This window comes from Anastrepha ludens, chromosome 6, assembly GCF_028408465.1.
Source record: "Anastrepha ludens isolate Willacy chromosome 6, idAnaLude1.1, whole genome shotgun sequence".
In the NCBI taxonomy this organism is placed as follows: domain Eukaryota; kingdom Metazoa; phylum Arthropoda; class Insecta; order Diptera; family Tephritidae; genus Anastrepha; species Anastrepha ludens.
The window spans coordinates 21237197-21250245 of record NC_071502.1 but is presented as its reverse complement, the minus strand read 5'-3'; the positions used below and the strand labels follow the sequence as shown (position 1 = coordinate 21250245).

Below are 13049 nucleotides of genomic sequence, written 5' to 3'. Positions count from 1 at the left end.
TATGCGATTCACTACCGAGCAAATTTCAATGCAATTGCTAGGCAATTGGGCAGTTTTTGAAGATAAAACTTAAAAATCTATCACTTGCTTATTTGAAAGAAAACTCAATACCGTAGTAACTGATTTGAGGTCGTATATCATGAATGGTGCGCTGGATGTTGGCTTGAAAGTCTGTAATATTTATGCATAGTTCGCGTAGACCAATCATTTTAAAATAGCTCCACAAGAAATATTCCAGAGAAATTTTAAGTGACTTCGTTTAATAATAAAGTCTTCGGCCGCCGTAGCCGAAGGGTTTGGTGCGTGACTAGCATTGGGTAGTGTACAAGCTTGATAGAATATGATAGAAATCGTTTTTTCTAATAGCGGTCGCCCCTCGGCAGGCAATGGCAAACCTCCGAGTGTATAAACGCCATGAAAAGGCTCCTCATAAAAAACCATCTGTTGTTCGGAGGCGGCATAAAACTGTAGATCACTTCGTTTGTGAAAAAGATGCAACTGTCGTAGGATAATGTTAGGCATGGTTATACACCACTTACTTTTATTGTAGCAGAATAAAATATTCCGAATAAATTTTTGGGGAATTGAACGGATATAAGTCCATTCCTTTCTGATCGGATATAAGTCCATTCCCTTCTGATCGGATATAAGTCCTGGCCTTCTCGAAAATGTAGTAGATCACACTGTCTTATGTACACCGGGATGTACACCGATCGCCAATGACGATGATAACTTGATTTTCTTCATTTTCGAGGGAGTAGGGCAAAAAATGTTGATTTTTGTGCTTCATTGAATTGGAAAAAGGCGCCTCTGCTGAGAAGGTTCATATTCTGCTAGTAGTCATTTAACAATAGTTCCAAAAAACGTGCCCTATCGACGTTTCCCCCCACCAGGGAAAGGGTTGTTGTTGTTGTAGCAGCTTTCTAAGCGATATAGTCACCGATCGTCGACGTCTTTCTCATCTAATGGTAGGACATGGAAACATGGTGTCTAAAGAGAGAGAGAGGGTTGTTAGGAGAGTAGGTCTGATGGGGCATGAGAATAGGTGGTTACTGTCGTACGGTGTGCCTTCATATGCTGGACATATATTGGGCATGTCGATGTCAATTCTGGATAAGTAGGAGTTTAACCTGCCACAATATCCAGAACACAATTGGACGAAAGTAACGCGGGACAACTCTTGCTCTTCGTCTACATTAGATGGTGTTTAGTCTCGAATAATTGCATTCGAGGAGCTATAATTTGGTTAGATGTTGTTTCACAAACAGCGAATTTTATTCGATCAATAGTTTTGCAAGTGTAAAGGTTGTAAGTGAAAATGCTTGAAATGGCATTACTCTAGAAATCTATTACAAAGCATCGTGCGATGACCTTCCATTAGATATTCCGGTTCCGCAGGTCGAGTGCATAAAGTTCTTAGGAAGAGTTAATAAGCTCGTCTTTATAATTGAGGAGTCACAACACAATTCTACTCTTTTCAAATCGCTAACAGCAATAAAACCTTGCGATGACCTTCCATTAGATATTCCGGTTCCGCAGGTCGAGTGCATAAAGTTCTTAGGAAGAGTTAATAAGCTCGTCTTTATAATTGAGGAGTCACAACACAATTCTACTCTTTTCAAATCGCTAACAGCAATAAAAACAGACCTACACCCTCAAGTAACCTCAAAATTTTATAGGAGTTTTGTTAGGTCAAAAATAGAGTAATGTAGAACTACGACAACTTTAGCAAGCAGAACAACAATCAGAAAAATTACATCTTTTCAAGCTTCTTTCTGTTTCCAAACTGTGTCCCGCGGAGCGCTCAGAGTTTGAATTCTCAAATGTTCATGTGGTGTGGTCTCCGGGCCATTCTGGTATACCAATCAATCAAAAGGCAGATCAAAGTGCAAAAGAAGCAGTAGAAAACGACACTGTCGAAGAAGCTGTAAGTAGTAGCATTTTCTCTGAATGGTACGACGGATTCCTGTCATATGCAAGTATTCGACTTAACCTTTTTGCACTAATTTTCACAAGTTAAATTTGCTTGCGCTTATTAAAGCTAACATTTAGTTTTAGCATTGTCTTACACACCAGTAATCTGACAAACGGTGGAATACCCGTTCCCACGACAGTCGGTTTAACTTTACCGGAACGGCCCGGATTTATATCCGGCCAAGGACTGTCACTCCAGCAGCCTTCACCGCACATATATGAATAATGTTTATGCTACTACAACAACCACAATAGTGGGATACCCTGGCGTTATGTGGATTTTCTTCGCGCCATTTAAATAAAAGTTAAATATATATATCATATAAGGTGAAGTCCAAAATAAACAAAACTGGCGTCATAAAAGTGGTTTTGATGGCGCCATCTTGTTCGAAGAAAGAGCTAATATCAAATTTTGTTTTAAAATTGGATCGGTAAACGCCGAAACATTTGAATTGATGAAACAAGTTTATGGCGATGATTGTCTATATCGTGCCAGAGTTCATGAGTGGTTTACACGTTTCAGAGATGGTTGTGAGGACAACCAAAATCAGTAATCACCGAAAACTCCATCGAAATCGTTCGTAAATTTATCAAAAATTAATCGAAATCATTGTTGAAATTCATGGAATCGGAATTGAATATCTCCAAAATATTGATTTATCGCATTTTAACTGATCATTTGGGCTTACGAAAGGTCTGTGCACGTTTCATTCCGCACAAGTTAACTGAGGACCAAAAATTGATCGGAATTCAACATCCGAAAGGCCTCATTGAAGAGGTGAGAAAAGACGAACTCTTCCTTTACAACATTGAAACTGGTGAAAAAACGTGGTGCTTCCAACATGAACTTGAAACTAAGCGTCAAAGTGGCGATTGGAAGGCCTCAGACGAGCCACCACCCAAAAAATCGCGTTTGAAGAAGTCAAAAATCAAGTCGATACTCAATTGTTTTTACGATTCCAAGGGAATTGTCCACAAGGAGTTCGTGCCAACGGACCAAGCCGTCAATTCAATTTTCTATCTTGGCGTTTTGAAGCATTTGTTGCATCGCATTCGTCGAATTCGCCCTGAATACCGCGAAGAAGGAAGCTGACGCTTATTACATGATAATACACCATCTCATCAATCCACTCTAGTGTCTGATTTTTTGACTAGAAAGCGCATTTTAACCATCAATCACTCACCGTATTCGCCAGATATGGCTCTCTGTGATTCCACCTATTCGGAAAAATGCATTTGGTCATGGAAGGAAATCGTTTTGCGTCCGTAGAGGTCATCCAAAAGACTTGTACCGACATCCTGAAGGACATTCTGGTCAATGCCCTGAAACACTCTTTCGAAAAGCTTTTAGATTGCACAAAACAGTGTATCGAGACCAAAGGGGACTATTTTGAATAAACAAACTCGAAGTTATCAGAACAAAGTTCCTGTCGCTTCTTTTTTAGCTCAGTCTAATATATTGTGGACTGCACCTTGTATGTTCGTATTATTGACATTCGTCTGATAGCCGATCCAACACACCAGACCGATCCCGGTTTTACCCGTTTAAGGGGTATTCTGTAAAGCTGTGAACTCGTATCACAATAAATCTATATGTAAAGCGTATTTGCGATTTTTTTTTTTCCACAAAAAGCTACCTATAAATTAATGCCAATTCCAATTGAAAATGTCTCGCAGTCATAGCAGTAATTGTCACTAGAACACCAGTTGGTAATTAACGAGTTTAAAAGAGCAGGTTGAAATGTTAATAGTGATAAGACTACAATAGAAGCTACCGATACATACATACATATACTGGGAGCTCTGAAGCGCCATTGCATCACAACACTTAGAAATTTAATAATAAATGTACTTGTGCTTACATCTGTATGTACTTCCTTTTCTCCGAGCACCTTGAGAAATTTTTGAAAAAGTATTTTGAAGTTATTAGCTCGCGGACGATAACAGTTACGCGCAATAATAAGTTTTTCACCTAAAAATGGCGGCGCAAATCTATAAGAAAACAAAAACATTTGAAGAGGCAAAAGTAATCCTATATGAAATGTAAGATTTAAGCGAACTTGAAGGTGAAATCAATCAAGTGTCGCTGGGGATTAGTGCTGAGCGCATGCGTGTACGTATTAACGCACACACGTACGTGCATATGACTCGGTACACGCATACCTACTTGCAAATGATGATAATTGAAAGAAGACCTCGTGCAAAAAGTTATAAAAGTGCATATGTATCAAATGATGACTAAACGGTCCTATCCTTTATATTTATTTTAATTTTGTTTCCTTTTTTTTGTTTTGTGAAGATGTCTAAGATATATTCTAAAGCACGTAGCAGCTTTTATCAGCATACATCACAAATTATCGTGACATTTTAAATTTATCAGAACTTAATTAAGTTATCTTAACCAACGGTTCTTGTTGTTGTCAGATGGCAGATAGACACAATTAAGTGTACCAACCGTCTCCGCTTTTTTGCAAGTGTACGTTGATTGATTACCTAATAGATGTTGTGCTACCAACGGAAAATGTTTACTACAATATTTCATTGCTACCTCGTATGCAAACTACGCTTAAAAACCAATGTGTGCCACCTTCACTTTAGCTGAATGTATTTTTTATTGTTTATTAAATTATGTGGAATTTTGTGATTGTTTTTTCTTTGTGCCTTAAAACATAAAAGATACTTAGAAACTAATTAAGTTTTACTGCTTTCAATGAGTTACTTGAAAGAATGCCATTAAAGCAATGATTTAATATTCGCAAGGTTATGCTGAGGGAGATTTATATATTAAAACGAGATTTCACAAACATTATTTTTGTTTAATATTTACAAAAGTAATACTTAGTTGTATGCCTTGTAAGACATATGTTTAAAAAAAAATACAAGTATAAAAGCATCGGCGGTTGCAATCTTTTCCATGAATATTCTGCTTAACAACCACATTTACGTAGTTTGGGCCAGCCGTTCAAACATACTTATTTAAATATGTACACACACATTCAACGAATCTACATTTATATGCACATAACTTGTGTACACAAGCAGGATACACACATTTACATTAGTACATTGTTTAAAAATTCATGCGTTTGTCACTTAAAAAAATATAAAAAAATGCTTTGGTACAGCATTTTCATATCATACGTAGTGCCAAATCAAGTGATTGTTATAGGTTTGCTTCTGCAAAATCTTGTACATGTAGTTAACTATACAACATTTAAAACAATTACAGTAGTTGTAACATCAGGAGAGGGTCACTTCAAGGCACATCATTATAAGGAATCCTGCTACCGTGCCCCAAGTAGAAATTGTTCCATTGCCACTGGCATGTGCTTCGGGCAATATGTCGTCAGCAACAATGTAGATCATTGCGCCCGCAGCAAATGATAGTGCATAAGGTAATATGAGATTGGCTAGTGTTACTGCCACTGCGCCCAAAATGCCGAAGATTGGTTCCACCATGCCGGAAAGTTGGCCATACCATAATGCGCGTGTCACACTGAAACCGGCCGCATGCAGTGGCAAGCTGACAGCCAGGCCCTCAGGGAAATTCTGTATACCAATACCAATCGCTAGATTGCGTGCTGCCTCGAATGTGGAAGAATTAGTACTGCCTATAGCACCGAAACTGACGCCAACTGCCAAACCCTCGGGTATGTTGTGCACCGTAATTGCAACCACAAGCAGCATAATGCGCTTCCATTGCGCCACTGCGTTGTCAATGTTCCGTTGAGATTCGGTTGTATAGGTGCGTTGCGCTTCCACCTCTACAGCACTATTCTTCTTGCGTCTTCGCGGTTCAATGCTGCCATGTTGTGTGCTCAAGCAATCGGAGAAACTGTCCATACTTTTGGCTACAGTACGATCCAAAACGCCTTGACTGTTGCGTATATCATCGATAGCAATATCGGCTTTGTCCTTATTTGTTTGTGTCATTGAAATCATCATATTCGTGCTGTTGAGTCCCAGAAAGGACATTAGCCGATCACAGCCATAAACAAAGATGGCACCCAATAGAAAACCGCCTGAAACCGGCAAAAAGGCGTAAACGCCATAGAGATGTGAACTTTCAGCCATTTCTATAGCCGGATTTAGAAGTGACCAAAATGAAGCAGCAATCATGACGCCAGCAGCAAATCCTAATGCGGCATCAAGTGATTTGCGTTGATTGCCGCGCACGAATATCACACAAGCTGCACCTGCTGCCGTTAATCCCCACGTGAAGAGCGTGCCCAAAAGGGCCTGCATGACCGGTCCGTAGCCAGCAATCATTGTGTGTACGTGAAATTGACCTCAGTGTTGCACGGCTTAACGCGCAAATGCAATAACAAACAACAATACAGGAACTTCTTAGCTTAAGCTTTGCTTTCTAATGATTATGTTTGCTATTTTTCCGCTGCTTGATTACGCCTATTTCTGCTTATCTGTAAAATGAGAAGTACACAGTTTTTTTTTTTTAATTAGTAGCTGTCATGGATATGGTTATTAATAGAAGCAAAAGTGTATAATACAACGAAATGCTTATAAAGGCTAGATCAAAACTTCCACTTGATGTTTACCTTGTTGGTTTTCCACCGAAAATGCCACGTTCGAAGCGCTCATAGCCTCAGAAATAAATGCAGCTTAGGTAAATCACCAAGTCGACGTTTTTTTCAATGAACACACTGATTTATATTGAGATTTGCCAAGATTTATAGCTATTAAATTTGTATATTTCTGATGTACGCTCGTGTCAATTAACTCACTTCGCACTTAAAACGATTTGCCGATATTCTGCTGTAATGAGCGCTCCACAAATTGTTGCTCCAACTTCAGCAAACTACAACAATCGAATACAAAACAACGCGAGAGCGTTAGCGATTGTCAATTGTCAGAAAACTGCTTGTTCTCTTGCCGCTTTTTATCTTCAGCTGTGTTCGTACTTTGACGGTGGCAGCAGATGAAATATACACGCGCATGGTTGCTTTAAAATCGGCATTAACAGCTGTTTCACTAGCTGCAAATTGAGAAAAGTAACATTTTCAGAAAGATAAATACAAGATGGCGTAAAACTAAGCACTATAGGTACAGCATGTCTCATTTTAACAGCATATTTCGAAAATATGTGTATTATGCAAGGCGCGTTCTCTAAAGGCGGTGGTACTAGACCGAAAACAATGTTTTGTGCGTTTGATTGTCAAAGCAAAGTATTGGCGAAGTAGATATGAAAGATCGGATTCGCCTTGTGTCACATGGGCACGGCGAAAAAAAATCAGCTGATTTACCGATACCACCTTTAATAGATTTGCCTGGGTATTACATACATATGAAATCTGTGATTTATTATTGTAGAAGACAAGTTTAGATTATTTATTAATTGTGTTTTTTTAATAAAAAAAAACTACAATTGAAACCATATAAAGCAAAGTTTCACACTTTCTACAAAATCTATATAAATTCTACAAATTTACATTAAAATTTCAATTAACAACAAAGAACAAATTTCAAGTAACTCAAAATTCGCGCTAACTTTTAAACAATTTTTTATGCTGAGGTGTTCCATATAAAGAAAATATCGTGCATTCGTCATTGATGCTGAGAGTCAATGTTACGCAAAACAAACAGCCATGCAAATGAAAATAAATATAAAATATTAATGCATGCATTTTTTATTGAAGAAATGACATTTTATAAAGTATGTGAAACAATTTAATAAGTAAAGATACGAAAGTTTCTATTTCATTAATAAACTGAGGTTGTTGTTGTTGTTGTTGTAGCAGCTTAAACAATCCCCGTGCATATACGAGGAATGCTGCTGAAGTGACAGTCCTTGGCCGGATATAAATCCGGGTCGTTCCGGTTACGTAGAACCGACTGTCATGGGAACGTATTTGACGCGCACACCCATTTTGGGTGGGCTCCTCCTATTTGTGGTGTGCGTCTTGATGTTGTCCCACAAATGGAAGACCTACAGTTTCAAGCCGACTCCGAACGGCAGATATTTGTTATAAGGAGCTTTTTCATGGCAGAAATACACTCGGAGGTGTGCCATTGTCTGCCGAGGGGCGACCGCTGTTAGACATTTTTTTTTTTTTTTTTTTTCATTTTGGTGTTTCACCGAGATACGAACCTACGTTCTCTCTGAATTCCGAATGATAGTCACGCATCACCCTTTCGGCTACGGCAACCTTACTATACTAAGGTATAGTAAAGCAATAATTCGAATAATAGCTTTTAACTATAGCAATGGCTAGATTTCGTTTCATTGCAGCAGCAATTCGTACATGCATTTTTTGTATTCAATCTCTTGCAAGTGGTTCAAAGTTGTTTGTTGTTGGATATTTGGTTCATTATCCATGTCATTACTATTTTTCTTTTATGATTTCGAATTGTTTCATAATTCGTAGACCAAAGGGAAGTTCATCTTTGATATTGAAATTTTCATAACAAAAATACATTACATTACGTCTGTAATCAAGAAATTTTATTTCTTAAAATGGAAACATACTCGTACAACAATTGATGTCTACTACTTTTAATTTCATAACGAATTCAAAATATAAAATCATGTCAGAGAAACATTCAATTTTTAATAGTTTTTCACGGCAACCCTCACATTTAAGCAGCACCACGACGAATCGAAGCAAAACAAACGAGAAAATCTTACGACTTATAACGATAAACAATTTAAATTTTGATAACATCACATAAAGCGAGTGGCGAGGCACGTAATTATGAATAAATACAAACAAAAAGCGCTCGTTTGAACAGCTACAGCTAAAAGTTGAAGTCAATAAAGAAGTGTCAACTAACTAATACTTAGTAAGGTGAAAGTATTTCAATTTAAAATATGGCCTGATAAAAAAATAATTTATTTTTGTAAAAAATGCTACACCAGCGTAGCTAAGTGTATATTGTTGGTCCTCTGCAAAAGTGACACAAAACAAAACGTCTTATATTTAAATTATATAGGAGATAAGTTTATAAACTAGTCATAATTTGAAAAGCTTACAAATTTTCCCTACGGTATTAAAGCAAATAATGCACAATCATTAGTTTCCAAGACCAAATTATGAAACACGAAAACTTTAATTGGCTCCACTGTAAATTCTTATAATTTGAGTTGTGTCTTTGAGTTGAGTTGAGTTGAGTTAAAGAGAGCCATCGATATGTATACAGTTTTTCTATAGTGTATTTACTAGAGAAAAACTAGTTTTTTCTTACGTTTTCTTTTGTCAATAAATAATTATTGTTTTTTTTTTTTTAATTAATTTTTTTTTAATTCTTTTTTTTTTTTGTAATTTAATATAATTACTTATTGCATTTGGAATTACATGTCTACCAAAAAACATTTAAAACTACTAATAATTTCGAAAATAAAAAATACTCGCATTCTTGTGCCGAGAAAGTGTTTTTACAATTCGCCATCTTGCCATTTTTTTTCCTTGTTCACTCCTCTCTGAAGCATAGGGCTTCGAAAAGACTCAGTCTTGTGTTGGTTTTGTTAATCTATTTTGATTTCTGTCGTTGCTTAAGAACAACGCCTTCGTACTGCTTGGAATGCCATCTGTGTTTCTGTATATATATAATTGGCGCGTACACCCTTTTTGCGTGTTCGGCCGAGCTCCTCCTTCTATTTGTTGTTTGCGTTTTGATGTTGTTCCACAAATGGAGGGACCTACCTACACCTTGCCATACCAGCTGTTAAATTTGAGTAATCTTCACTTTCTGTGATTAATTGCAGCTTACATGAGCTGAATTGCGTTGGCGCAAATCCCTGAAGTATAAGGAAAATAAAAAGCGCTTCTCGCTTTGATGTTGATGGTCTTTCAGCAATTTTATTTAAAAGCTGTGCCTGTTCCTTTGAGGCAAATCTTCATAAAATCTCTTTCTGGAAGTGTATTTATTGAAGTTTTGAAGCGTGCACCAATCACTTGAATCTTCAAAATTTTTAACAAATACCTATTGAAATTACAGAGCAATCAGTTTCAAAAATATCCGCAAACGTCATTAAAACCAAACTTTATTTTAATTTTAAGCGTTTGATTTGTTCTAATTAGCTTGGCTTTGTACCTGCCAGATTCACATTAACTAATCTTTTGTGATGGCGGTTTTTTGGCATTCCTAATAGCTTTCCAAGTAATGCGATTTATATAGGGTTTTTCAGTAAGAGCGCTTCAACTTTTGAACTTTTTTGAATAAAACACAAACGGTTTGACTTTTTTAACTAATTTTTTTTTTTTTATTATCGAGTTTGAACATATACATTTAAGTATGAAATTCGATTTCTTTTGCATGACCACCGCGTGCACGTTTTACGAAGTGCAATCGTTGAATCCAATTTTCGACCACTCTTTTGCATAAATCGGCCGAAATTCCAGCAATTTCGCGTTCAATATTGGCTCTGAGCTCACAAATCGTCGCCGGCTTGTTACTGTAGACCAATGACTTCACATAACCCCAAAACGGGACGGCTTGTTAAATGGACCGTAAAATGGTCGTAATGCTCTTAAAGTAGCAGCAACAGAACGATTATTTTCATAAAAAATTTGCACGATTTGCAATCGTTGCTCAAGTGTGTAGCGTTCCATGATGAAATGTATACTAATGAAGTTTACAAATGACAAGCGAAAAATAAAAAATATTGCGTCGTTCGCCCTCCCTATCGGAAAAAAGTTTCTCAAAACATTTTATAAGATCTCCCCCAAAATTTTAGTGACTAAATTAGCATCTCTTGGAATTCTTTCGATTTTTCTGGAGTGGAGTAAATCATATTTGTATCGAAGGACTAATCCTGTTTTTAAAGACGAAATTTCGTGTAAACTATTCATTGATAACTCAAGAGTCCCGCAGGGAATCATTTTGGGTCCCTTATTGTTTATTATATTTATTAATTATTAATAGCTTTTTATGTTTTTTGGCTTTTAAATTATTTATGCTGGTGGTTTCAAAATTTATTCCGAAATTAAATGATGAGTTTAATAGAACATAACACATGGGCTGAAAAGTGCTAGGCCTAATAAAGAAAAACGGTTTATTTTTTACAAAATTAGATTTATAACAAAAATTTAAAATAAGGAGGACCAAAATCCTCTAGAGCTCTGTTTCCCCGTTTCCCCTTGACTTTTTTTTTGGTTCAGGATTTCAAGTAGGATACTTCAGTCGGTTATGATTTTTAAGAACAAATTTGCCCACCCTATTTTAGCTAATTCCCGCATTTTGTTTTTATGTCTTCGTCACTTTTGCAGCGTCACAAGTCCATGCAACCGGACTCAGAGTGCAATAAACGTGTTCGTCTGAAACAGGGTACACCAAAAGACAACACCCCCAAGACTGTAGCGGAATCGCTTACCAAAACTTCATCAGATTTTAATACGCCAAAATCGAGTAGAAAACAGGTAATGAACTTAATTTACGACAGCAAATCTTATCAAAATTTAGCAGTGATACTGATTCTTATCTACTATCTTGTTTTATTTTCATTGTTTGTATACATCTTAAATGCAAAAGACTGATATAAGTCAATACTTCAGAAAACTAGCTAGTTTTAATAGCACACCTATAGCTGATAATAACGTTTTACCTGCGTCAACAACATCGATAACGAAAGTTCAAGATGTGGCCGAGTCACCCGCTACCCAGCTGTTGAATCGGTAAGTCATATTAATTGATAATAGTTATAAAATAAATCATTTAAAATTAGATTTGCATACATATCAGTTGATTTGCATACATATGTGTAATTTTTTTTTTTTTTTTTTTTTTTTTTTTTGTAAACACTAACTATATTTTCTACAAGCGTATGCTATCGTTAAATAAAGACTAATAAAATGTTAAGAAAGAGGGTTATATTAATTTTTTGTATTTGGCCGCCGTAGCCCCGTTGTGAGCGGTTTCATCATCAAATGATTGAAAATATTTTTTCTAAAAGCAGTCGCCGTCTCAGCAGGCAATAAAAAAGCCTCCTAATAAAATACCATTTGCCGTTCGCAACACTGTATATATATTTATATATAATTGGCACGTACACCCTTTTTGGGTGTTTGGCCGAGCTCCTCCTCCTATTTGTGGTGTGCGTCCTGATGTTGTTCCACAAATGGAGGAACCTACAGTTTCAAGCCGACTCCAAACGGCAGATATTTTTATGAGGAGCTGTTTGCCATTGCCTGCCATTCATCATTTTGGTGTTTCACCGAGATTCGAACCCACTTTCTCTCTGCATTCCGAATGGTACTCACGCACCAACCCATTCGACTACGGCGGCCACTGTAAGTCCGCCCAATTGTGAAATAACATTAAGATGCATGCCCCAAATTGGAGGAGGAGCTCGGTGAAATACCTAACAAATGATGCGAGCTAAAATTATTTATAAATACGCTGCTTTGCTTTTTAATGTGTTCGTTGAGGTGAAAATGTGCCTGTTATGTTAACCGAAAAAATAATAATTTGGATCACTTTGCGAGTTGTTCAATTGAATATTGCTCTATGACTAAGTTTGCCATACCCCGTAAAACCCAATTGAACAATTGTTAAAATTAAAAAAAGACACATCACAAATAATTGGTATAAAATATCTGAATCACCCTATATATATGCCACCTAAATATATGCTTTAATTTTGATACTGAGTTAAAGATATAAAGGCAAAGATAAACGATAGACCAGAACCCAGTTATCACTGACGTGAGTCTGCAGGCAGGAAATCCCTTCGTTACATATTTGTCAGTATTGACATTTGACGATCAGATGATTTTAATATTTTTCCAAGACGTCTTCTCTTTATCTGCAAATTGATTTGGGGCATTATTTCTGTAGTAGCCAATCTAATTATCTCTCTTTTTGCCTTGTAGTTAGTTTTGTGTTTCTTCATATTTCATGTTTTTACCGTAAAAAATGCGCAATTTTTAGAAATGATAGATGATCAATTTCTGAGATTTCTCTGTTTATTGTCCTTGTAGAAAGCCCTGATTTATTAAAAACTTTAATTTGCGCTTTTTCCCCGCGAAAATATGTAGTTTGGCTCGTTGCATTTTCACAGATCTTAGCGATATATCTAGTCATCGTTTCACATTCGACTAACATAAATACAACAATTTTAA

General features: G+C 36.6%; 2 protein-coding genes across 3 annotated transcripts in view; one reads left to right on the top strand and one right to left on the bottom strand.

Moving 5' to 3' along the window:
• Positions 1-13049, top strand: part of LOC128868574 (uncharacterized) — a 33032-nt gene that overhangs the window by 5912 nt on the left and 14071 nt on the right. The window contains exons 5-6 of the mRNA XM_054110829.1: positions 11199-11348; positions 11461-11603. Of these exons, the coding sequence (XP_053966804.1) occupies positions 11199-11348; positions 11461-11603 (293 nt within the window). The remainder of the gene's footprint in view (positions 1-11198; positions 11349-11460; positions 11604-13049) is intronic.
• Positions 4686-6933, bottom strand: LOC128868575 (zinc transporter ZIP11). 2 transcript variants are annotated; one of them, XM_054110830.1, is made up of 2 exons: positions 6531-6933; positions 4686-6395 (listed from the first exon to the last, which is right to left on the bottom strand). In XM_054110830.1, the coding sequence occupies exon 2, from the start codon at positions 6241-6243 to the stop codon at positions 5215-5217; it is 1029 nt and encodes a 342-aa protein (XP_053966805.1). In that variant the 5' UTR covers positions 6244-6395; positions 6531-6933; the 3' UTR covers positions 4686-5214. The 2 variants fall into 2 exon arrangements, with proteins under 2 accessions (XP_053966805.1, XP_053966806.1); XM_054110831.1 differs by having other exon boundaries at positions 6717-6933.

Bases quoted from the DNA above. Each gene is read 5' to 3' on its own strand.
- LOC128868575 (XM_054110830.1), bottom strand. From the start codon at position 6,243: ATGATTGCTGGCTACGGACCGGTCATGCAGGCCCTTTTGGGCACGCTC.